Source organism: Parasteatoda tepidariorum, chromosome X1, assembly GCF_043381705.1.
Source record: "Parasteatoda tepidariorum isolate YZ-2023 chromosome X1, CAS_Ptep_4.0, whole genome shotgun sequence".
Classification (NCBI taxonomy): domain Eukaryota; kingdom Metazoa; phylum Arthropoda; class Arachnida; order Araneae; family Theridiidae; genus Parasteatoda; species Parasteatoda tepidariorum.
The window spans coordinates 23,105,273-23,128,771 of NC_092214.1; the positions used below are offsets into that span (position 1 = coordinate 23,105,273).

At 29.1% G+C, this 23,499-nt stretch overlaps 1 protein-coding gene across 1 annotated transcript in view; it reads left to right on the forward strand.

Annotated features, from left to right (window-relative positions):
• LOC107455311 (uncharacterized) overlaps nucleotides 1-23,499 on the forward strand; it is a 136,689-nt gene that overhangs the window by 59,189 nt on the left and 54,001 nt on the right. Inside the window, exons 3-4 of the mRNA XM_071187964.1 lie at nucleotides 779-907; nucleotides 10,173-10,413. Of these exons, the coding sequence (XP_071044065.1) occupies nucleotides 779-907; nucleotides 10,173-10,413 (370 nt within the window). The remainder of the gene's footprint in view (nucleotides 1-778; nucleotides 908-10,172; nucleotides 10,414-23,499) is intronic.

Consider the following 23,499-nt stretch of genomic DNA (forward strand, 5'->3'; position numbering starts at 1 on the left):
TATGCTTGAAAGCTAACCCCCGGTGGTCACTCCGTCCTACTCATCAACCCCTTACTTACTGCCAGAATCATTGTATTATTTTTAAGTTGAGGAAGTGCTGTCACAGTGATAGAAATTCCAAGAAACACCCCCCAACCTCTTCATCTCTACTTCCTGTGGGTTCACGAAATTCATCTCCATCTGCCAGTTCTACTGATAAAGGAAGTTATGTTGTTTGGACATTTGTGCTCTATTATTAGAAATTCGAGAAAGGGAGGTTTATATATATATATATATATATTTATAAAATATGCCTTTAGATGCTAGATAGTTGAAGAGACTTAGGCTAATTCATTTAAAAAGGCATTTTATTAATGGATCTTAAGTCATTTAAAACAGTGTTCGTTTGCTATTTACATTGATGGGATTTCCATTACAGGGATGTTTGGATTTGGCCCAGATTTATCTAGCCATGCAAATATCAAAAAGCCACGCATTTTTGGCTGTCCCGATATTTAAAGGGAGATTCTGAAAGGGATGTGGTTGCAAGGATATTCTTATCTTAATGAAACGTCATTCAAGTGATAAAATTTAGAGATTTTGATTCGATAAAACGATGGCGCCATTCTGGTGCTGGGAAGTTTTTGGGACTATCTTGTCAAAAGATTAAACGCATAAAATTTCTGACGATATTGGCATAAACAATTTTTATATTTTTATACAAATTGCTTAAATGAATTTGTGTATTTATATATTTTTTATAATACCTCGTTAAATAAGATTAATTTCTTTATTCCAGTTCGTTTTGGGAATCGTAATCGAGGCAATCGAAGCAGTGGCAGTAGCAGCGATCATTCCTTAACGGGTGGTAGTTCCCTGAGTTCAACAAAAAGTACGCTGAAAAAACACTATGATAATTCATCAGAAGGTGTGTAATTTATTATTATCATCATTATTTTTTAACTAGTCAGTATTTATAAAGTTAATTAATTTTTGGAGATCTTTAAGCTACATTGAATAGATTTTTAGTGACAATGAAATGAAATGTTTTAAAATTAATACTGAAAATGTTTAATTCATTTTTTAAAGTAAGTTATTTGAATAAAAATATAATTATTCAGCTATTGACAAAATGAATTTAATAAAAAGACAAAGAATAAAAATACATTCTTCTGAAATAATATTCCCATTACACGTGATTAAGAATTGTTGGTTTAGAAACATTTCATTAAAGAAGAAATTTTCCTCTTGTGCAAAACGTTGATATAGTTATAAAAAAATTACATATTTGTGTGGTAACTGCGTTTTAATTAGATTACAAAATGTGTTTCAGATATGAAGTATTATATATTTATTGGTCATCATGCTTTCAATTTATTTATTTCGTTTACTCTATCAGTCAGACAATATCTTTCTCAAGTGACAAGTTTAAATGCATTTGAGATGCAACAAAACAGCAATGGAATGTTGGGATATAATGACACACGTTTCAATCTTTTAAGTTACAAAGGATAGATTGGGAAATTTACTAACATTACGAGATCTTTAAAAAAAAAATAATAATAAGTTTACAAAATTGCTCTGTAAATCCTACATTTTCTTAAATTGTTTTTAAAAATACTATTAACATTGNTTCGTTTACTCTATCAGTTAGACGATATCTTTTACAAGTGACAAGTTTAAAAGCATTTGAGCTGTAACGTTTTACAAAAACAGCAATGGAATGTTGGAATATAATGACGCACGTTTCAATCTTTTAAGTTACAAAGGATAGATTGGGAAATTTACTAACATTACGAGATCTTTAAAAAAAAAATAATAATAAGTTTACAAAATTGCTCTGTAAATCCTACATTTTCTTAAATTGTTTTTAAAAATACTATTAACATTGAACTGGTTAATATTTGTAAAAAACCATGCTATATAATAATATTTTCGAACAAAATTTTTTCTATAATTGCGTATCATTTCCAGGGTACTCATTCTCCATACAGTTTAAATATAAATGTCATGTTAATGCTGAAATTTTAAGCACAAGCTTAGACCCTTTAGACTCCCCGGCTATCAGAGTCGCAGAATTTTTCTGCACCTACACACTGTTATTGAACTTTCAAATAGTAACTATAGCATACTTACTCAGTTTTTATACAAACTCGTCAAGTATAAACATAAATACTAGTAATTGAACGATCGAATGGCCGCCATATTTGTTGTATCGCCATTTAGTTGAAGAATGTCTAAAATACTTTCTAAAACTTTAACTAAGCATTTCTAATAAAAAGTCTCTCCACTCACAGTTCCCTACAAAAGAACAGCCATATGCACAATTGCTATTTCTGGATTAAGTATTAGGAGAATTTGCCTTTGCGGAGGACTTTTTGAGGAAACTAACTCGCATTTGCGAAACATGGAGAGGAAAACCACAAAAGTTTTCCATGGTTAGCCTGATGGCATGGGGACTCAGACCCATGATCCGTTTACCACTGAGGAGACTTTTTGTCCTGTGGTCGGTACGAGCCGGGAGCAGAATACTTATCAAGCAGCCAACTGGGACTCGAACCCGGGTTACCTAATTAAAAGACAAGCACTCTATCCCCTGAGCCACCACGGTAGCGCGTAAGGTTTTGAAGGCATTGGTAAAAATTAATTTTCATGGAATACGGTTCAGCGATTTTTTTAAACCAAGTTTTTATTACTTCTTCATGCAACGCCATACAATATTTTCTTCGTCTGTAAAAATTTTAAATTCTAGCTTCAGACTTCAATTGTAATAGTTACAAAACTCGAACAAGTGTAAAGTATCCTGGTGTTCCATCAGTTTCTGAAAATCTTCTTCAGTTTCAGAGTGCAGCAATTTTGGCTGACTACTAAATGCAATAAAATGCTGATGTCTAATGATAGGCAAACGCAAGTCTGTAGCCAAAAAATTTAAACAAAATACAACTAAGAGTAAAAATGTTTTTTCAATATGTATGGATTTAATATGTGTTTTCAATTTTGAGGCAGATATTTTCATGCAGTATATATGTGACTTAATCTTACTAGCTTCATAGATGATGCCGTATCCATAATATATACTCCATAATAGTGAAATATAAATGGCTCTCTAAAGAAATTTAAGTTTTGGACAGAAATTGTTTGCAAACGTTTTGTTTGTCTAAGAAAAGGCATTGGAAACCACTTATTTCATTGCATTCACTTTGCTTCTCCGCCTTTTAAAAGTCATTCTTGTTTTACTGCTTATCTTTTGATTATATTAAATAACAATTCAAATTTGAAGAAAATTTTTCTTGCATTTTGTTGTACCAAATTTATCATTTTGAGCGTCTTTGCAATCTCGAAACTTTTATTTTCATTTCTGAAAGAAGTTGCGCGATGAGGAAAAAAAACAGAAACTGTGAATCTCTTTTAAATTTGAAACTGTGAATGGTCGGTTTTTCCCTACAAACTTGCAATCTCTATGGTTTAAGAAGTGAATTTTAAACATGGTAATTTATTCGTGTAGACGTTAAATAAAGTTACGAAGTCAAACACAAAAAAACATTTTCTAAACATAAATATGGATTTGAATGGTTGGATTTGAATTTTTGGTAGTAAAAATTAGATATAATATACGATTGCAATTTGAAAAATACGGTCCCAGTTGTTTAGTCAATAAAGCGACAGTGTGAGTTTCAGTTTTTGCTTATCTCTGGAATAATTTACCTTGAGTCAGAAATTATTTACACAAAATGATGTAAGTTGGTCAATCAAAAAAAAGTCCACAGCAAAGAAAGTTTTTTATTACAATTTATTATATTCTAATACTTGATTTAATAATGACGATCAAACACTTCTTGAATTGAACTTTTTGAAGCATATTAAATTATTGTATTTCAAATAAAAAAATATAATTTGAACAGAATTTGTAGAACAGATTTTCTTTAAAAGAAAATTAAATTACCTTATTTTTAAAGTTTTATGTCTCAGAAACTATTCAATTGATTTCGTTATTTTTTATATTTAAAATTTCATAGCAATAAAGGCTGATAAAATTTGCTAATGTTACGGTTTAAAAAGGTTATGATTAATTATTAATATTATTTCGATTAAGATTTTCGCCTTAAAAATTTTCTGCTTACTTTTAAACTTCAAATAAACGAGTTTCTCAGCTGAGCGCATTCCAAGCTATTTGTACTATATATAACTATAAATTTTAGTGCTGCTGAATAACAAACATGGAGGCATCTACTGTTCACCAAGTCGATGCTCACTGCACCGGAAACCATCTTTGGTTTTTGTGCAGTGGAACATAAATTTGGTGTAAAGTACAGTTTTATTTATTTATTTATTATTATTATTTTTTGTTAACCCATTTTACTGCATCCAAGATATTTAAATATTCAATAAGTTCGCCTACAGATTCTCAACTGAAATTATCGTAAGTTAGAAGCGAAAACGTCAAAAAATTTGACATCCCGATGTAAAATTCTTGCTATACTGTCAGAATTTTCATTATAAAATGACGGTAAAATAACCCCAGCAATCTGTATAAGCAATTGACCGTAAAATTTAAGGTTAGAAATATTTTTTTACCTATATGAGTTTGAAACGGTTTACAACTGTTATAGTTAAGAAACCGTAAATACAAAATTTTACGGTTTTGTAACCATTTACAATCAGCATGGTTAGAAAACCGCAAAGATAAAATTTAACTAAGCATTCAAGTTAGGTTCTGTTAGGACTTTCCTTACGTTATGGACATTAAAGTTACATTGTGGTTGAATTTTGTAAAGTGAACCAGAGATTAACTGGTATATCTAGTGGAGCCATCTATCGCGAGAAGTGAGAAATACTGAGCTTTTTTCGGGTTAAGCAGTGATGTGGTCCTGCCATCTATGCGGAAATGAAAGTTTCGTACTCTAATAGTTCAAGGTCACTAATTGAGAAGTGAGGGACACTGAAAATGAATTATGTGTTGAAGGAATGGAGGAAATATTGGGTTGTCAACACTGGGCCTCGAATCCCCGTTCAGACGGTCATGAGATTGACAGATTAGCCCTTTCGCCTAAAGTACGTACCCAGTTGCATGAAGCTAAATGACATCATAAGGTGTTCATCCTACTTTTATAATTATAAGACTATTAGGCATGCGCTGTTGTGTTAGACTTCCGATGATGAAAAATAAAAATATGTATTCGCAATCCTTATCACATGGTTTAGCTTCCAGCAATCGAAAAACGTCTGCTCGATTCTAGTTGGCTGTGGGTCTAGTTGGAGTGGATAAAATTTTTGTTGTTTACAATTTTTTTTTCACAATGTAAAGTTTAAATACCATCTTTTTATGGTTATTTGACTGTTTTAATTGAATATGATAAAATAACAATAAAATAAAGTGTTTTTTTAACCATTTGCTCCGAGAAATTTTGAATAGTGTTAAAACAAGCTGTCACTCTTTAGTAATCGCTGATCAGAGAGTTATCCTTATGTAAATCTTATTGAAGACTTATCTTATTATACCATCTTAATGTTATTATACCACAGCATATTAAATCTCACTCTAAGCAACTGTATATGACATTTTTAGTCTATTTTTCGTCGAAATGTACAATTTTAAAAACGTTATTTCTAAAAAGGAATAACACAAATGTTGCGACAAACTTCTTGGGGAGTTTGGGCACATCATCAGGATTAAGATTGTAGAGGAACTCGTGTCTGGAAATGTCATTATACGCCGCTAGGAGAGCTTCCTTATTATGAAATGTTTCTTCGTGTACTTCGGAACATTTCATAATAGGGAAGAGTCTCTAGCCGCTTAAAATGCCATTTTCGGGCATGGATTCTTAACCACTTTTAATCCTGTTGATGTGCCCTAGCTCCCATAGAAGTTAGTTGCAAAATCAACTCGTCCCCTGTTGTATATAAAGTTTTTAAACGTCTACATTTCGACAAAAATTAGACTAAAAAAGTTATATAAATTTGAAATTGAACAGTTTTAAAATTTGAAATCCCTACACCCGGATTAGGCAAAATAAAATATTTGCATAAATAAGATAAAGAAAAATTTTGTAATTTAATGAAACTATTTATTCTTTAATCAGAGTATGTTCTAAAAATTGTACGAAAAACTATTTTTTTTAAGATGTGCTGAATTTAAAAACTGATTAATGCTTATTTTCTAGGAAAATAACTTCGAAGAAGGAACTAATATTTACTAATTAAATATTAGATTTACTTGCAATTAAATATTGTTCATCATAAACTATTTATTTTTGAATGATAAACTATTTATCACTCAATTACATGATAACACTTGTCACCATACAACTTGCATGTTATAAAAAAATGAATAGTATCTGTTTCTGAAATTGTAAATTGTTCATTTGTGCGAGTTCAAAAAGCAGAGTTAAATTTGTTTTTCCTAGCAAATATTACATAATAAATGTGCGTAGATAAGAAACTGAAAATATGCTATCAGGCTTAACGTGTTTCATAAGGCTTAATTATAAAATCAATCCATATAAATTTGACAATTCACTGCATCACAAGATAACAAAACAAAGAAACTATAAAAATTTAACAATTCAACAAATTAGATGAAATGAACAATAAACATTTAGACCAATAAAAATATTTGAAACAATAAATTGAAAAGAACAAGTTAAGGTCTTCAATTAATGATATTTCACGTAAATTCTTACCTCCCAATATTTTTGTTTTTATTTCCAATGCCCACCAGTGCTAACATTTCGTCAATTCAGGTATTTTACAGGACAGATTTGTTGGCCACTCTTTCAGGGGCACATATTAGGTGGGCCAGCGTGGCTCCCACATTAAGAACAGATAGTACAGAGAATGAAAGAACATCCATGCCTTGTCCTGGATTGGAACCCAGAACCTTTTCAATGCATGTCCAGTTCCCTGACCCTAACACAGTCCTGTCGGCTCCCCTAATTTAATTAGGTTACATCCGTGCTCTCCTGGGAGTTTTTATCTAGTTCCTTGCACAGTAAGAGGTGATCAAAATTCAAGTTACCTGTGTTACAAATTGGGCATGCTTTGGTGGAGAGAGTTTTTATATTGTATAAATATTCTGATAAGCAGTCATGCTTGGAACTTGAAATTAGCCACTGCTTCTTTACGGAGTTGGTTACGAAGAGATTTTCAACTGTCTTGAATGTTTTCCCATAATTCGCCTTTTGATTTTATAAACAACTTGCAATTATTTATTTCGCTAAATTTATTAATTACATATTTTTAAAGTGTGTTAGGTGTAATGATTGCTATTGCTTGGGGCATAGTTGTTCCGCTTTTTGCCAGAAGATCTGCGTTTACATATCATATTATACCAATATGTCAAGGTCTTCATTGTAAAACAATAATTTAATTCCTTTCCTTGAAGAAGTTTATATTAAGTTGAATTTTATTTATGATCTTAGTTTTAAAACAGTGATTTTCTGTGATTCCTTGTCTTTCTGATATAAAGTCCACCATCAGACACGAATTCTGTATAAAAGAATTTTAACTGTATAAGGTTTTTACAGATCAATCATGATCAGGGATGTTTTCTCCTTGTTGATATAGATCAAATGCTATTCAATTGTTTCTTTCTGCGAACTGTACAATGAGAAAAAAAATCACCCTGAATAAATTTCATTCTAATAACTGATATTCAATCAATTGACAATCTTATTGACTCAAATGGTTGATTTCAAATAAGCTAAATAACTAACACCAACTCTTAATTAAGAGAGAAGATCACTCAAGAACAGACATTCTCTAAGTAAACATATACCTTTTTCTGCAACGAAGTTCGGATTCTTAACTATCAACAAATGAGGGGTAGCTGTAATTTGGAAAATATGACTCAATGGATTAACTCAGGAGAGTGGTTGGAGGTTTGAGCTCATTAATATTAGTTTCACTTTTTGCGTAATTCGCAATTTAAGAAGTCTTTAATTGAATTAAATTTTTACGCACAATTATAAAATTCGTTTATCCAAAGATAATAATTTCATTTATTACTTTCTATAATTTTATTTAATAATGGTTGAAAAGTTTTTGAATTGTGAAATATTTTTATTTTTAAAGATTTTACTCTGTGATTTTAAGGGACAAAAACAAAAATTTAAGAGAAATTGGCCGAATTGTTCATGAAAAAATAAAACTTTTTTTAAATTCCAACTAAAGAACTGTTGAAAAGATTTTGCTTAAATTTTGGATTTTCTGATTTTAAATTACATAATTTAAAATGATATAAAAATATTTCTACTTTACAATTTGAAAATGTTCTGATCACTTTTAAATAAATAAATTTTAAATAAAATTAATAAAATGTTAATTAATAAAAATGTTCTGATCATTTTTAAATAAAATTCTCAAAAATTATTTCTTATTATGAGTTATCTTTGTTAAAACGAATTTCTTAATTGAGTGCAAACCTTTTTTCGACTTGCTTAAAAAGTTCCCGAGATGTGGTGAAATACCCAAAAAGTGACGCTAGCATTAAAGGAACTAAATTTTTGACCATTTTCTAGGTCATATCCTAATTGTATATGGCCTTGAAAATAATAATATAATAAATAATAACATAATAAATAATAATAATAATATAATAAATTATAACAATAATGTAAAAAAATAATAATATTATAAATAATAACATAATAAATAATAATAATATAATAANTACTTAAGGACAGTTTGTCTAATCATGAGTTACTGAATGATTACAATCAATTTATCGATCAATGTAAGTGTAATTTACTACATTATCTTTGTCTGATGCTTTAAAACATTATATTAATATTTTTCTAAATTTTTTTAGTACAAAATTCAACATTATTATGAGTAAAGGTAAAAATGTTAGCAATGAACAGAGATGTCGAATAGATACTCTAAGAAAAGAAGGTTTAAACTTTAGAGAAATTGGTAGGCGGTTAAAATTATCAAAAACAGCAGTTTTCCAAGTATTGAAATCTATTCAAGTGACCAAAAGTATTGAAAAAACATCCCGAAAACTACCGAACGAAAAGATCGAATTATTCATCGAATTTTTGAAGCTGATCGTCACAAAACCGCCCCGGACATCAGAAAAGAATTCGCTGAATTAACAGGCAAGCACGTAAGCAATAATACCATCAAACGGCTTTTAAATGAGTTTCGGCTTATGGGTCGCGTATGTAGGAAACAACCGTTGATGTCAAAGAAGAATATAGCAGCTCCATTAGCTTTTGCAAAAAGACACCGAAACTGGACATCGGCTGACTGGAATCGAGTTATATTTACAGACGAATCGAAGTTCAACAGAATGGCTCAGATGGCAAAAGTTATGTGAGGCGTCGAGTCGGTGAAGAATTTAATGTACGGTGTACAAAATCAACTGTAAAAGGTGGATTGGCTCGGTGATGGTGTGGGTTCCCATTACACGTTCAGGATGTGGTCCAATTCACAAAATCGAAGGCATCATGGATTAGCATGTGTATGTGGACATTATCAAGACTGTTTTTCTGCCTTATTACAGGAAACTTCACTCAAGAAAACCAATTATGCAAGCTGATAATAATCCAAAGCACACGAGCAAAACTGCGAAGGCCTTCTTGTCAAGCAAGAAAATTAAGGTTTTGCAGCGGCCTTCCCAATCACCAGATCTCAACCCGTTCGAGATGCTGTGGATAGATGTGGATAAAAATGTGAAACAGCAAAAACCAAAAAATTTAGGTGATTTATGGAAATGTATCGAAGAAGGCTGGGCAGCTATACCTCCTGAACGATGTCAAAGATTATTAGATTCGATGCCTCGTAGATGTGAAGCAGTAATTGCCCCAAAAGACTTACCGACCAAATACTAGCTCCAAATATTTATTTTTTGTTACATTTTTTATATTGTTATTAATTTTATTAACGATTAAGAAATATTTATTTTGTTGTCCTTAAGTATGCGGAATGCATATTGTTTCTAAAATGTTACATAATTTAAGTATAACAGTTAGATAAATGATTTTAATTGTGGAAATATATTAAAAACAAGTTATTTGTTCCAATACATAATAATCAATTCAAAAAACTTATGCATGAACAATAAGTTTTGGATTTTATTTTTCATAAAGACATGTCCTTAAGTACGTGAGCGCCACTGTATATCTTAAGAGCTAATTCTGGTAACTGCATAATAAGCAATGCTAATTCTAAAATATCACATTTCACTTTAACAGGTTCACGACGTTGCCGCGAAATCGATATTGCTTCAGTAGATTCACGTAATGTGTTCAAACTGTCCAATTCCCCGACACCCAGTACTCAATTGTCGATCAGCAGTCACTCATCTGTACCTTCACAAGATTCATGGAAAGTTTCAGCTCTTACAAGAGAAGTGGATGTTTTAAAATCAGAATTGAGTCAATCTCGACTGAACATTGAATGCCTTCAACAAAGAGAACGTAAAATGAAAGAGAGGTAAATAAATTGTTTTATTAAAAATAAGATGAATAGAAATCATATTTAGTACTTGTGTGTTTTTTACCACCGCTAACGAACTCATGATATGTTCCACATTTACTACTTTCAAGGTGAAAAAAAATTATGGTCAAATTAATAAACTGTTTGGTCTATAAAAAGACTGAAAAAAAGCATAGTTCTGTTAATAAATGCCAGAATATATGATATTAAAACCATTCATTTTGTAAATTTTCCGTTCTTATGATAACTGTTTACAAGAAATTATGCCTTTTAAAATTATAGTTCTTATTACTACAAATTTAGTAAAAAATACATAACTGAAAAGTAAATTTATCCAAATAGATAGTTTTTAGACCATGCTATAAGGTAACGTGATAAAATTACCAAATTTTATCCCATATTATAAAACCATATTCTTTTGTTAATTTTACCAAAATCGTTACCAAAGCTCGAAAAATTACCGAGCTTTTCGGTGTTCCATTAGAGAGAGAAACAGGGTAAATTTTACCATATTCTGATAGTTTTGACCATGCCTTTTTTTCAGTGTTCAGTTTCATCAAGAAATCAAGCAGTCTTTAAAGTTTATTTCTTCATCGTTTTCGATAATGATTTTACCTATTTTGGATTGCATATTCCACTAAAATTTTGATTTTTACACTTACTTTTTTCACTTCCTCTTTAATAGGAATTCTAAAAATACATAAATACGGAACATTTTATGTATTTTTAGATTACATGTGAATTCAATCGGGTTCAGGTGGCTTTTTTACGAAAATTTAACTAATTTTTTTTTCCTTCTCACAATTTTTTTTGAAAAATATTCTTTAACAAGTAAATCAGGTAAATGAAAGGTTCATGATAACTTTTAAAATTTCAGTATTTTAAGAATAGTATTTAGTATTTTAAGAATATTTTTAAGCTTCAGCGTGATCAATTAATTGCATAGATAAGCAAAAATTATGGTATTTGAAAGTAAAGTAGCATAATTTAAATTCTATAATTATTTCATAAACCTGTCGCTAATTTTTTTTAACTTCATGGATAGACTTCAAAAAAAAATTTATAAAATATGTAAAAAATTCACTTGAGAGTTATTGATTTTATCGCTTTTAAAGCAATCTTCAGAATTCGAGTTAGAAAAACTAACTCTTAATTAAAAAGTGTTAAATTCGTATAAAGAAGTTTTTCAATATTATTATCATTAGTGAGTAAGAGCCAATAAAACACCTCTCATGAAAGTTATATGACAAATCTTAAACAAAAAGATAGGTGTTATTCAAATTAAAACTGTTAAAATGTAATTTTTTAAATAAGTAGATAATTGTAATTGGTCTTAATTATCTTTTATCAAAATATTAAAATCAAATCAAATTAAAATTTACTAAATGATCTAAAATTCAGCAATCAATAAAAAGTATCATCGGAGAAATTAGATAACAGCTACCAATTACTTTATACATTTTAAAATTAGCTAGACTTAGTTAACTTCTCTCAAGCTGTTCTTTTATTACCATAAACGAAACAAATAGATCTGTAAAAATATGATCATTAGTTCAAACGTTATTAAAAATTAATCACTTTTTTTTTGTACTGACTTCATATAATTTATCAGTCACGAATACGTATTGTGATGCATGAAATAATACCAGAAACGGAAAAATGAAAGTTTGCATGATGAATTAAAAAGAAAATTGTTGAGTCGAATCATGTTGAAATCATGAAAATCATCATGTTGAGTTTAAACGAAATCTATAGAAGAGTTAACTGTTCTAACATATAAAATTTTTCAATGCTATTCTTAAAATGCATTATTTGCAATACATGCATTTCATAAAATTTGTTAAGCAAGAGGCAAATCTTTGCTATATAAAAAAGTGCGGTACTTGTACATTTTTTTTTATCTTATCTCTGTTGTTGACTTATGCCTGTTTAGGTAGAGGGGTGCGATTGCTTTTGTTTTCCAGTGGCGCCATCTGTGGCCAAGAATTCGACTTCTGTCGCACCCATACGTCATACCTATTTATAGGGCGGACCCATTCATACATCCATTCATTCATCCCCGGATCGTAATTTTTGACCTGAATCAGGGAACGATCGATCCAGAGGTATTGATTTGTTATGGGAACATGGAGGACTTTGCGACTCGACAGATTTAACGTGCATCAGTCACCATTTACTATAGGGGGAGTCTTCGGCTGGTGGGGTTCGAATCCACGAACTCTCGGACATGGGCCCAGCGCCCTACGGATCATGCTCTCCCGGCCCTTATCTTATCTTATCTCTAAAATTTGAAATAAAATAGCTACATTTAAAATTAGTGTTGTAAAATAGTATATTTACTCAAACAGGAACTGGATGAATAAAGAAACGCCTTTGAGGTTTTGTTTAAAAAATATTAGAACATGTGAATAATTTATTTTCTAATTATATAAATTCCTGAGAATATGTTTGAGTAAAAAAGTTCCATTTATTTTCCATCTACCCTTGAACTCGGCTCCTTGGTCATTAATAAGTGTAACAAAAAATCCGAATTCTTAGCCGTGAAAATAAATAAATTAAAACAATAATAGAACAATAGTAGACATAATAATATAGAATAAAGAACAGAATAAAATAGAAATAGAATAAAAACAATAATCGAACAATCAGCAACAAATTCTATGGATTTGAAAAACTTAGTTTTTGAGTATTTATCTCGAGAATCTATAAAAGTAAGAGAGAAAAACTCTACAAGTACCATAAAAGTAAAAAGAAAAAATATATTTTCTCGAGATATTACTAGTCTATGAAATTTTTGGATGTGGTTAAAGTGCGTCAGAGGCAAATATCTAGTACCCCAACTCTTAGTAGTCTCGGAAAATAAATATGTTTCTTTATTTATAGATTTTTTTTCTTCAAATTTTGTGTATAGTTACTGAAGTAAAGTTTAAAAGATTTCTTCTCGAAATAAGAAATAAAACTTTTCTGTATTTGGGATGGTGAGTGCAATTAGGAACAAACTAACTCACTTTAAAAAATAAAATATAACTTAGTTTAAAACTTTTTTAGACGTAATATTTTAAAACTAGAAATTTTTAAATAAAGCATGCGAGTTATTTTAACTTAAAAAGTTAGTATAAATGTATTATTCATATTTATGCTTCATCAAATTTAAACGAAATCCATCTATAGATTCTCCTCAGATTCATCATCATTGGCATGCCAGCCAGGGGTGGTTCCTGCCTTCTTTAAAACATTTTGTGTTCTTTGTTGCCAGGTTTTGCTAGTTTACTACTTTGCTTTAAAATCCCTGTTGAGGAACACGAAGTCTTGGATGTCCTCTAACTCTTCAACCAAATTTGTTTAGTTTGAAATTTTTGTATGTTTAGCTAGTTGTATTTGAGCGGCAAATGTACCCTGCAAATTTCATTCTGTTCCGTTTTATGGAATGTATGACTTCAAAGCATCGGACTTCAAAAAAAAAAAAAAGGCTATTTCCTCAACTAAATACTTGACACTCGCTTTTGTTGAAAAAAAATTTAATGGAAATATTACTTATATGTAAATGCCCCAACAAAAAAGTTAAGTCGAGTAATGCTTTTATTAGTTTGGTATTTTTAAAATAGAACCGAATAATAAACTATGTAGGGTAAACTAACCAGTGAAGGAACACTTAAGCTTCGCTTGCCTTTTACAAAATCATATTAATTTCAAAATTCGTAATTTTAGTTAGATGACAGTGTCAACATATTTGTTACTAATTGCAAATTATGTAAAAAAATTGTAGAGAACTTACATAATATTGTTTTAAAGTTTTGGAGGTTCAAATAACAAGTAGTAAGAAGACCAAGTGAAGGAACAGCTCTTACCAGTGAATGAACACCCAGTAAAGGAACACTTAATTTTGGTTATTTTTTAATGCTCTTTATGAATTTATAAGCCATACAAATATTTAAAAACAAGCCTATTCTTGAAATTATAACATATAAATACTTGGAAAATGTTAACTTTTTTTTTGTAATCATGAATTGAAAATTAAAGTGTCAAGATATTAACACATACTGTTCATTAACTGGGAAATCTATGCCCAGTAAAGGAACATACCTGTTCCCTCACTGGTTAGAAGTTGTTTTTCGTATTTTTAACATACTTTTGATGCGGAACATCACTAAAAGTGCAAGAAAATTGAAGTTTATCTTTTATTTTCATTAACTTAGAAAAAAACCCAGTAAAGTTCCTTCACTGGTTTTTCATCGTTTGGTGATCCAGTGAATAAACACCCCCTTATCTCAGTACTTTATTATGCTATGATGCTTAATAACTGCTTCAATAACTGTATTTTGAATTCTCTTTTGCACAGTGAGAAAAATAAAATTATTACATGCAATTGATTCCACTTTAAACATATAAATACAAACACTCACCTTATAATTTTTTCAAAGAAACAAGGTGTTGCAGAGATAATAACAAATTCAGAAAATTTTCCAGAGAAGTCTATTTGACCAGTTAATCCAAAACATTGCTAGATGACTTCCTATTGTTTGGCAGTAAGCTATTGTTACCAATCAATCTAAAGAAAAACTTTCAAATTCTTATTTTTAATAAATATATATGAAATGTTCCTTCACTGGGTGGAGTTCCTTCACTGGTTGGTTTACTCTACACTAATTGATAGGTTAAATGAATCCTAAATAAAAATTGGATCCTTGAAATCTCTGTTTAAACAACATCAACAAAAAAAATATATATTCCTCTTCGAACATGTCATGAATTCACTATATTTAGCATACTATTTTGCATACTTACCAAATAGTTAGACATAATCATGTTTGGAAAGCACACAAAACTTGAAATATTTAATCACATCTTCAATTTCTGATAAGTTACATTTCATGGAAATGTACGTTAATAAAAATATATTAGAGCACTGCATTAGTGATACACTACGCTAGTGACAGGATAAGTAATTCCTTTTTAATATTTTCTTTAGATATGAATGAATATGAAAACTATCAAATTCAATTCAGTTAAAGATGTAACGACAAAAACCAATTTATTCTTAGAAATCACTCGGGAAAAAATGGATAAATAACAATTTATTCAATTGTTAATTTATCATATTCAACCAGAACAGTCAAATAATTATTAAAAAAAATAGTATTCTGACTGTTAACTGCGAGAAAAATTGTCTATTTACTACTTTCATCAAATATGGTTAAACAACTAGAATTTGATCCGCTCCAACTAGGCCCATTTTATGAAGCCACTTAATTCCTTGCAACTGGATAGTCTAGTATTTCCCATTTCTCATGCTATCTGGCACCACCAGATAAATTAATTAAGCCGCGTTCCAAGTTTTATTTGACACAGAAAGAGCTTAACTGCAACATAACTTCAATGTTCATTACTTAACGAACATCCTAACTTAATCTAACTCCAATATCCATTAAAATTTCATTTTTACAATTTTGAAACCATGCTAGTTGTAAATGGTTACAAAATTGTATAGTTTTATAATAAAAGTTTTCTAAACTTTACCGGCTGTAAGCGTAAATGAAAAACTTGACGGTTAATTAGATGGGCAAACTGCCACCAGTTATTAAACTGTAATTTTAGAATGGAAATTTTAATAATGTAACTGCAGTCGTAAAGGGACCATAATATAGAAAGCTTGAACTCAAATTTATATGACGTAAGTAAAACCGAAAAGTATGACTTTTAGCATATGTCATGGTTATTTTGGAAGCACCTGGCTAATTAAAAATCATCTGACATTTTATAATTAGCCTGACATTCTTTAGGGTTATTCCATTAAGCCATTATTTACTTAAAATATTTACAATTAACATTCGCATTAAGAATGATAATACTATTTTTTTCTAAATTCTGTTTTAAAAGTAAATATCAAAGTATAGTATAGTTTCAGTAGGTAAGCGCTGTCAAAAGAATAATGAGATTCTGTTAAATAAATAAATTCTCTCAGTATTTTTTTAGTGTATGTGTTTTGATAATGTCTTTAAAATCCATTTTCACCAAGTTAAAGAGCTTAGCGAATGAAAGTGTTAAGGAAGTTTAAGAACATAAACTTAAAAATTTTAGCTGAAAGCTATTTACAAAACAGATTTTCCCATTCAAATGCAAATGAAAATGAATTTTCTATACTTGCAACAGACGTGGCTTCAAACAAAAAATTTAAACTTTTTAGAATATCTTCCGGCACATACATCCACTTGGTTTATAAATAACATTAACCCAAAGTTTATTTTCCGAACATGAATAATTTAAATATTAATTATATTTCGTAACAATGATGGAAGTAAATATAAGTTAAACGACATAAAAATTTTACAATCACATTAAATTGCGTATTTTTATTTACCAAAATACAGAGTCAGGAGAAAAGACCTAAGAATGAAATGAATTTCGTTAAGTTATTTAAAGCAAATGAGCTCTTAATGATAGAATTAATCACCACCCATTTTGCAATTATTATACCATTCAGTTTTCAACATAAAATGATATGATTAGTTTTAATATTCCCATATATTTATTTTTAAGGAATGATATCCCCTAAATTTAACTTTGTTTATATGAATTATCTATTCGAAGTAAATAAATTTTGTAAAATCAAAAACCTCAAACTGAAACTATTAAACTATTTTAAAATAGTTCTACTTAGCACGCTAGACTGAGGTTTAATATCGTGTGTTATGTTTTTATAATTGTGTTGCAGTTTTTCTTGATAGTTTTTGTGTTTAAATTTCGGAATCTCGTTTTTTTTTCGTTTTTTTTATGTTGAATCGTAACCCCCTTAGAGAGAAGTAGGAAAATTAACAACTCGATGGAAAAAATATAATTATCACGGAAATACCTCTTAGTTACCATTTCTTTAAATTTCTTTTCCGCTGTTTGGCTTTCAGCTCAAAAAAATACACTTCAGATTTATTTCGTTATCAATCAAAAGAAAAAAAGGAAAATAATTCTTCCAAGTACAAACAAAAACTTTACAAGGAACATTTGCAATTACATTCTAACTATAAAGAAATACTTTTAACATTTATGTGATCCTTTTTTGAAGAAGAATGAAGAGAAGTAAGTATTGAAAAAAAAAAAACATTGAGACTTAAATATTTCAGTCCTATGTTCTAATTAACTATACAAACTATTCAGATTACTGTTTAATGGAAAGATTATTGCATTTCACATTCGATACTGTTGTTTTATTCTTTCTGTTATTTTTCTGCCTATTTTTTTTCAATACACCAGAAAGAAAATCCTTTAGAAATCAATTTAAGTACCGAAATATATAGTGTTTTTAATGCATTTGAGTTATTTCCTTTTTTTATTTATAAATTATTTATTATTCAATACATTTTTATGCACATTTCATATTTTAAGTCCATTATTTTAAATTTCTGCTTGAGAGTACTATTTATATCGAAATTAAACATGATTAAAAGTAAACTATTGCTCCGAAGTAGAGTTTATTTAAAAGATCCGATTTTATCCAGAACGTAACTTTGTAACATATATTTTTCATTTCGTTGCTACCATGTTTCCAGACAGTGACTTGTATCAATTTTTAAATGCATCAAAAATAGCGCTATTGAATTGAAAAGTGGAAAAAATAGTGCTAAATGACCTACCACGCAGCTTTATTGTAGTTCTTATTGTTCGAAGCAGATGATTTGAAATGAGCAGAAAGAGGTGCAAACACTCTAAAAAAATTTTTACCATAAGATTACAGGCAATGAATCGCATAAAATTTTCAAGTCACTGATCGTAAAATTACAGGGACCGTAAATTTTTCGCTTAAAATATATGGCCACTGACCGTATGCTTGTAAAAGATATCTTCCTTTCGGTCCCGGGTGATGTTAGTGAATCAAGTTATTTGTTTAACGAATCACGACGAAATGGAAAGAGTCGAAATAATGTAGCACTGCGTTCTGTCAAGGAATGAGCAAGTTGAATGTTTGTTGTCCGTGGTCAACAATGTATTATTAGTGCGAAAGAAATGTTCTTAGACACTGGCTGGGATCGAACAAGGGACTTTAATGTTTTTAGCCTGATGTTGTAACACCATGAAAAAGTGTATAATCATCAAAACTGAGTTAGAAAGTTTCATATAACAGTCGTATAAATTAACGACGAACTTCCCAAATTTTCTTAATATATATGGTTTGCACAATTCTGCTTAGTTATTTTTTGTTATTAATTTTTTAAACTAATTAGAAAGTTCATTCAAAACGGCAAATCTTGGTGTAAACAAAACTTGGTTTCCTAAAAAGCAACATAGAAGAAATATTGACTTTTTTAAAGAATGTTCGCTATTGTGCCTCAGTAACTCAATTTTGATCATTTTAATTTTTTTCTCTTTTTCGCTACCAAGGTTTTATTATTCACATCACTTCATTTTTAATTTAGTATCCAGTGATCACAATTCTATTTTTTATTTTTGAATACAGTTGCGGATTATTATTATTCAGAAAAAAAATTTGAAATTTTTTTTTAAAAACAATGATTACATTTTTGTATAAAAAATGAAATAATTAGTGAAATTGAAACAAAAATAAAAAGTCATTTTTTAAATTTTTTTCATAAGATTTATGATTGAAAATAATCGAGAAAAGGAAGAAAAAAGAGTCTTTGTCACTTATTTGCTAGCAAAATAACTTCTAAAATGACTTTTCTTCTGAATTTTGTTCAAGGTAATTTTTTTTCAACTACGGATAAAATTTAAAAAAATTGCTTCAATTGAAAATATATTTACTTAGATATGAAAAAGTAACAATGAATGATATGGAAATAGAAATTCCATGTGAAGAAAGAGATGAAAAATTTTGTAGTAATTAATCATATTTCATTATATCTCTGGAATGATGAAAATATAGATTTTTTTTATCCAAAGACTATCTCATGTAAAATATAGATTTTGAATGTTTTTTAGGAAAAAATATAATTTATCAATAAACATTTTTACTTTATTTCAAACACTTTTTAGCAACATTAAAAATTAAGAAAAAAATGAGCGAAAATGTTTTTGATCAATGGAATAAGGACATTTCAAGTAGTGAATTGAGTCATAAATATTCTTTTCACAAGAATTTGAATGATTCCTTTCAAATTTTATGCTTTTTCATTTAAAATAGTAGAATTTAAGAAATATATATATATAAAAATAAGTGTACTTTACAATTTAAAGATATTTCAACCCTAATCAAATACTAAAAAATTTTAACTTATTTTTATTTTAAAAAATCATGTCTTATCGAGAAATGTCTTTGGATAAACGAGTTTTGTTTTCAAAAAGATTCGCTTAATTAGTTCCAAAGATAGACTGAAACACACAAAAAGTGAAATTTACTTTATGAGATCCAAATTTTTCACTGCTCTCCTGACTAAACTATTTGGATTATATTTTTCAGATTGCGATTCCTCAGATTTAATGGTCGAAAATGCAAATTTTTCAACAAAATGGTTTTTGAGTTCCAGTACAGTTTTTCTTCCGTTACAAAATTTAAAATACCGCGTGTAGAAATTTAAAAAATAAATAGTAGAATTATAGCTAACTAAGGTTAGTTCCTTGAATTTAAAAAATTTCATCTTAGTTCGTGAAAATCCAATTATTGCATCAAGCGTTATTAAGGCTTTTTTTATTTTGAGTACTTTTCATAGTAATAGTTAGCAATCTCCATATCTTTTTGTAGCACGCATTACACACAATTATATAATTTTCTTAACACTAATAATATAGTCAACTTGCTAAATCAGCGTGATTTATGGCTGCCGAATGGCATTCCCGAAATTTCTGACCATTTAGTGTAATTAAAGCGCCTCATTTTCAGCACATTTAGACTTTAGAGCCTCTAAACATTTAGGGGAAAGTGGAAAACATAATTCAGGCACTGAGATTGCATGATCTCAGTAATGTAATTTCTGTGGTTTGAATTCAGTTTACTAAAATGTGAACAGTTTTTGCAAACAATTATAATTTTTTTAAATATGGAAAATCCTTTGTTAAGATTAAGTTATAAATAACTTTAAGGGCATATTTTGTCTTTTTCGTTAAATTTAATAAAGAGTTTCCATAAAGAAAGATGTGTTAAACTATGTTTCATCGTGATAATTTAAAACCTCTGTTTCATAATCGTGTGTTTTAAAAAATCAATTTGAAATTGATATTTTTATTATAAAAAAATTAGTTTCTCACGCATTTAATGCTTCAGTAAATTTACATATCTGAAGTGAGAAAATAATATAATTGGCATATTGTTCGAAAACAATATGCACTTACGTTTGTCCAAATTTCTAATATTCATCAAAGCACAACCAAACTTGTAATTTTTAAGGAAATTTCAAAAATTATTTCATGAAATTCACACCACTATAATGCTAGAAATTGCTTTATATTTTTTTTAAATAGGTCTTTTTTTATCGTAAATTAAGAAGTAAAATAAATTACTTTGGAAACAATATTTTCAATTACTTAGCTATCGTTATAATTCAATTATTTAGTTACCCAAATCTAACTACATAGCATGCTAATTTTCAAAAATATTTTCAAGAGTTATTCATGAAATAAAATAGCAGGTGTTGATCTTACGACAAATAAATGACACGTATTTCATTATTTCCAAGAAAATATTATTTTTGTCAAGCCAAACATATGGATTCGGAACAATAATTTTTTATCAATTTTTTATTTTTAACCACATCAGGATTTTTATTAAATTAGATAAATGAGTTTGCTTTCACTTTGTTAGTTTTTTTTTCTTCCAATTTGCATTAAAAGTACTGAACCAAAACTAATGCAAAAGAAACACTAATGAACACTAATGAACTAAAAAATCCACCCTGAATGATTTTTGATCTAATAATCGGAAGTTTAAGTTTTAGAACTCAATCTTAAACATTCAATGGAGTGACCTCAAATATGTTAATTATGAGTTAATAATGAATATGTCTTGTTTTTAAAGTTCAATTTCTGAGGTACTACTTGACCGATTTTGCACAAATTTTGTATTTTTCCATGTAAAAATAAATTCTTTAAGATTATGTAAAAAAATTTATACCTTACTATCCAAAATTTTTTCGCCTATTATTAAATGGAATAATAAAAAGTAGTAAATATATACTAAAAGTTACTTTTTGTATTGAATTATCTTTGGATAATCGAATTTTATAATTTCATGCAAACATTTTTCAATTCACTTAATGTATCGAGATATAAAGAAATATGCAAAAAGTAATTCCTGACTAAACTATTGGGATCATATTTCCCGAATTGCGGCTACCATTTCGGGGGTCAGAAATCCATATCTATTGAAATGTGTCTAATTTCGTAACTTAAAGCACTAATTTTGTGCACTTTGTGAGCTAATTAATTACCATATTTGAAGTCACCTCCTCGAACAATTAAGATTGAGTCCCAGAGCGTGAAAATCTGATCACTAGATCTGAAGCTATTCAGTGTAGTCAGTTTATTTTTTTGTGCACTGTGCATCAAATTTAGTACATCAATGATCATCAAGTTGAGTGGCATTGTGCCCTAGGGAATTGTGATTTACTCCCTAGGTCACCACGAAACATTATCAAAAACTACGCTGTCTTTAAAAAAATAATTATTCAAAAATGTGACTTTAATAGGTTTTGTGAGAAGTTAAGGCCTGTCATTGCTACAATATGCATTTATGTTTTAAAAAATAAAAATTCGATAGAATATGTGAAAATAACATTTTAATAGGAAAGTGATCGAAGAAACATGAACAATTCATAAACATTTAAAAATTAATTACCTAAAGGTTCCAAACTATTTCAATGGTTCCTAAATCATTCATCGTCGTTCGAAAAAAAAGAAATTTCTATATTCTGCATTTGACAGTAATTAGAAAATAAGAAGGATTACTCTCCCCTCGATTATTAACAGTAGCGCAACGGGAAAGCCCTTAAGTATCGCTCGTACACAAGGTCGTTGGTTCGAACTCGTCAGTTGTCAAAACGTGTATGAATTTTTCCTTTATTACTGTTTTATTTTTGTTACATCTTTAAATAGTTTTCTCGCACTTTTTTAATTCGCACCTTTTTATTATATTCTTCATTTTACGCAGTTTTTTTTTTCTCTTTTAAGAAGCAAAACATTTTCATAAATGTCATCGAGAAATATCTATCTGTTACAAAATATGCATAATTTTATTCCTAAAACCCATAAATTTCCTGTTAGCAGATTTGTAATAATTATCTTTTTTTAAATTAATGTATAATTTTGAGCAGCATTTTTGAAAATTTTCTACAGAACTGTAAAAAAAAAATCCTTGCAAAATTACGGACAAAGCCTGTCAACAGAGATTCCAGATTCCAAGTCCCTAAAAATATTCAAACATTAAGTTGCAAATAACCTCATATTTTAAATGGTCGCAAATATAGGCTCAGCCTGTACAATGAGCATCATTGCCCATAAAATATCAATTGTTACGAAATAAAAATCCCGGGACACAGTCAGTAAAATAGTAACAGAATAGGTGTATAAAGATCCTCTTTTCATCATCCGTGAAATAAAATTCGAGACAAAAAAGTGAACACAATTTCGAAGCCAACGGCAGGGCCATGGTCAGAATTACGCACAGACCACATTTACACCCCATATAAACTGATACCCATCGATCTAAGACAGGATGGGCTTCAAATCACAGTACTTCGCTCAGTGCCTTTGACTAATGAGTAGTTCAAAAAAAGCAGTACTTAGGAACGAATTACTAAAAAGGAGATCAAAAAGTAGTAAATAATAAGTTTTGATACTAATAGAAATGCAGTAATTTACTACCACATTTAATACATACTGATTTTTAAAAACTCACTAATATATCATTTAAGATGTTTATGCATTAATTTTCTTGTTGCTCTTCAATCACAACTAGAAACAAATATTGAATGACAAATAAAAAAATACATAGTATTAGCATCGTGCTGCAACGTTACTTAAATATAACAGTAAAAGCACCCTGAAAAAATATAATTAGGAATTGATGACAAATCGAAGAGATGTAATTCTGAAAGATAAATAAAGACTAAGAGTTACTTCATTTGAACGCCTTACTGCGATACA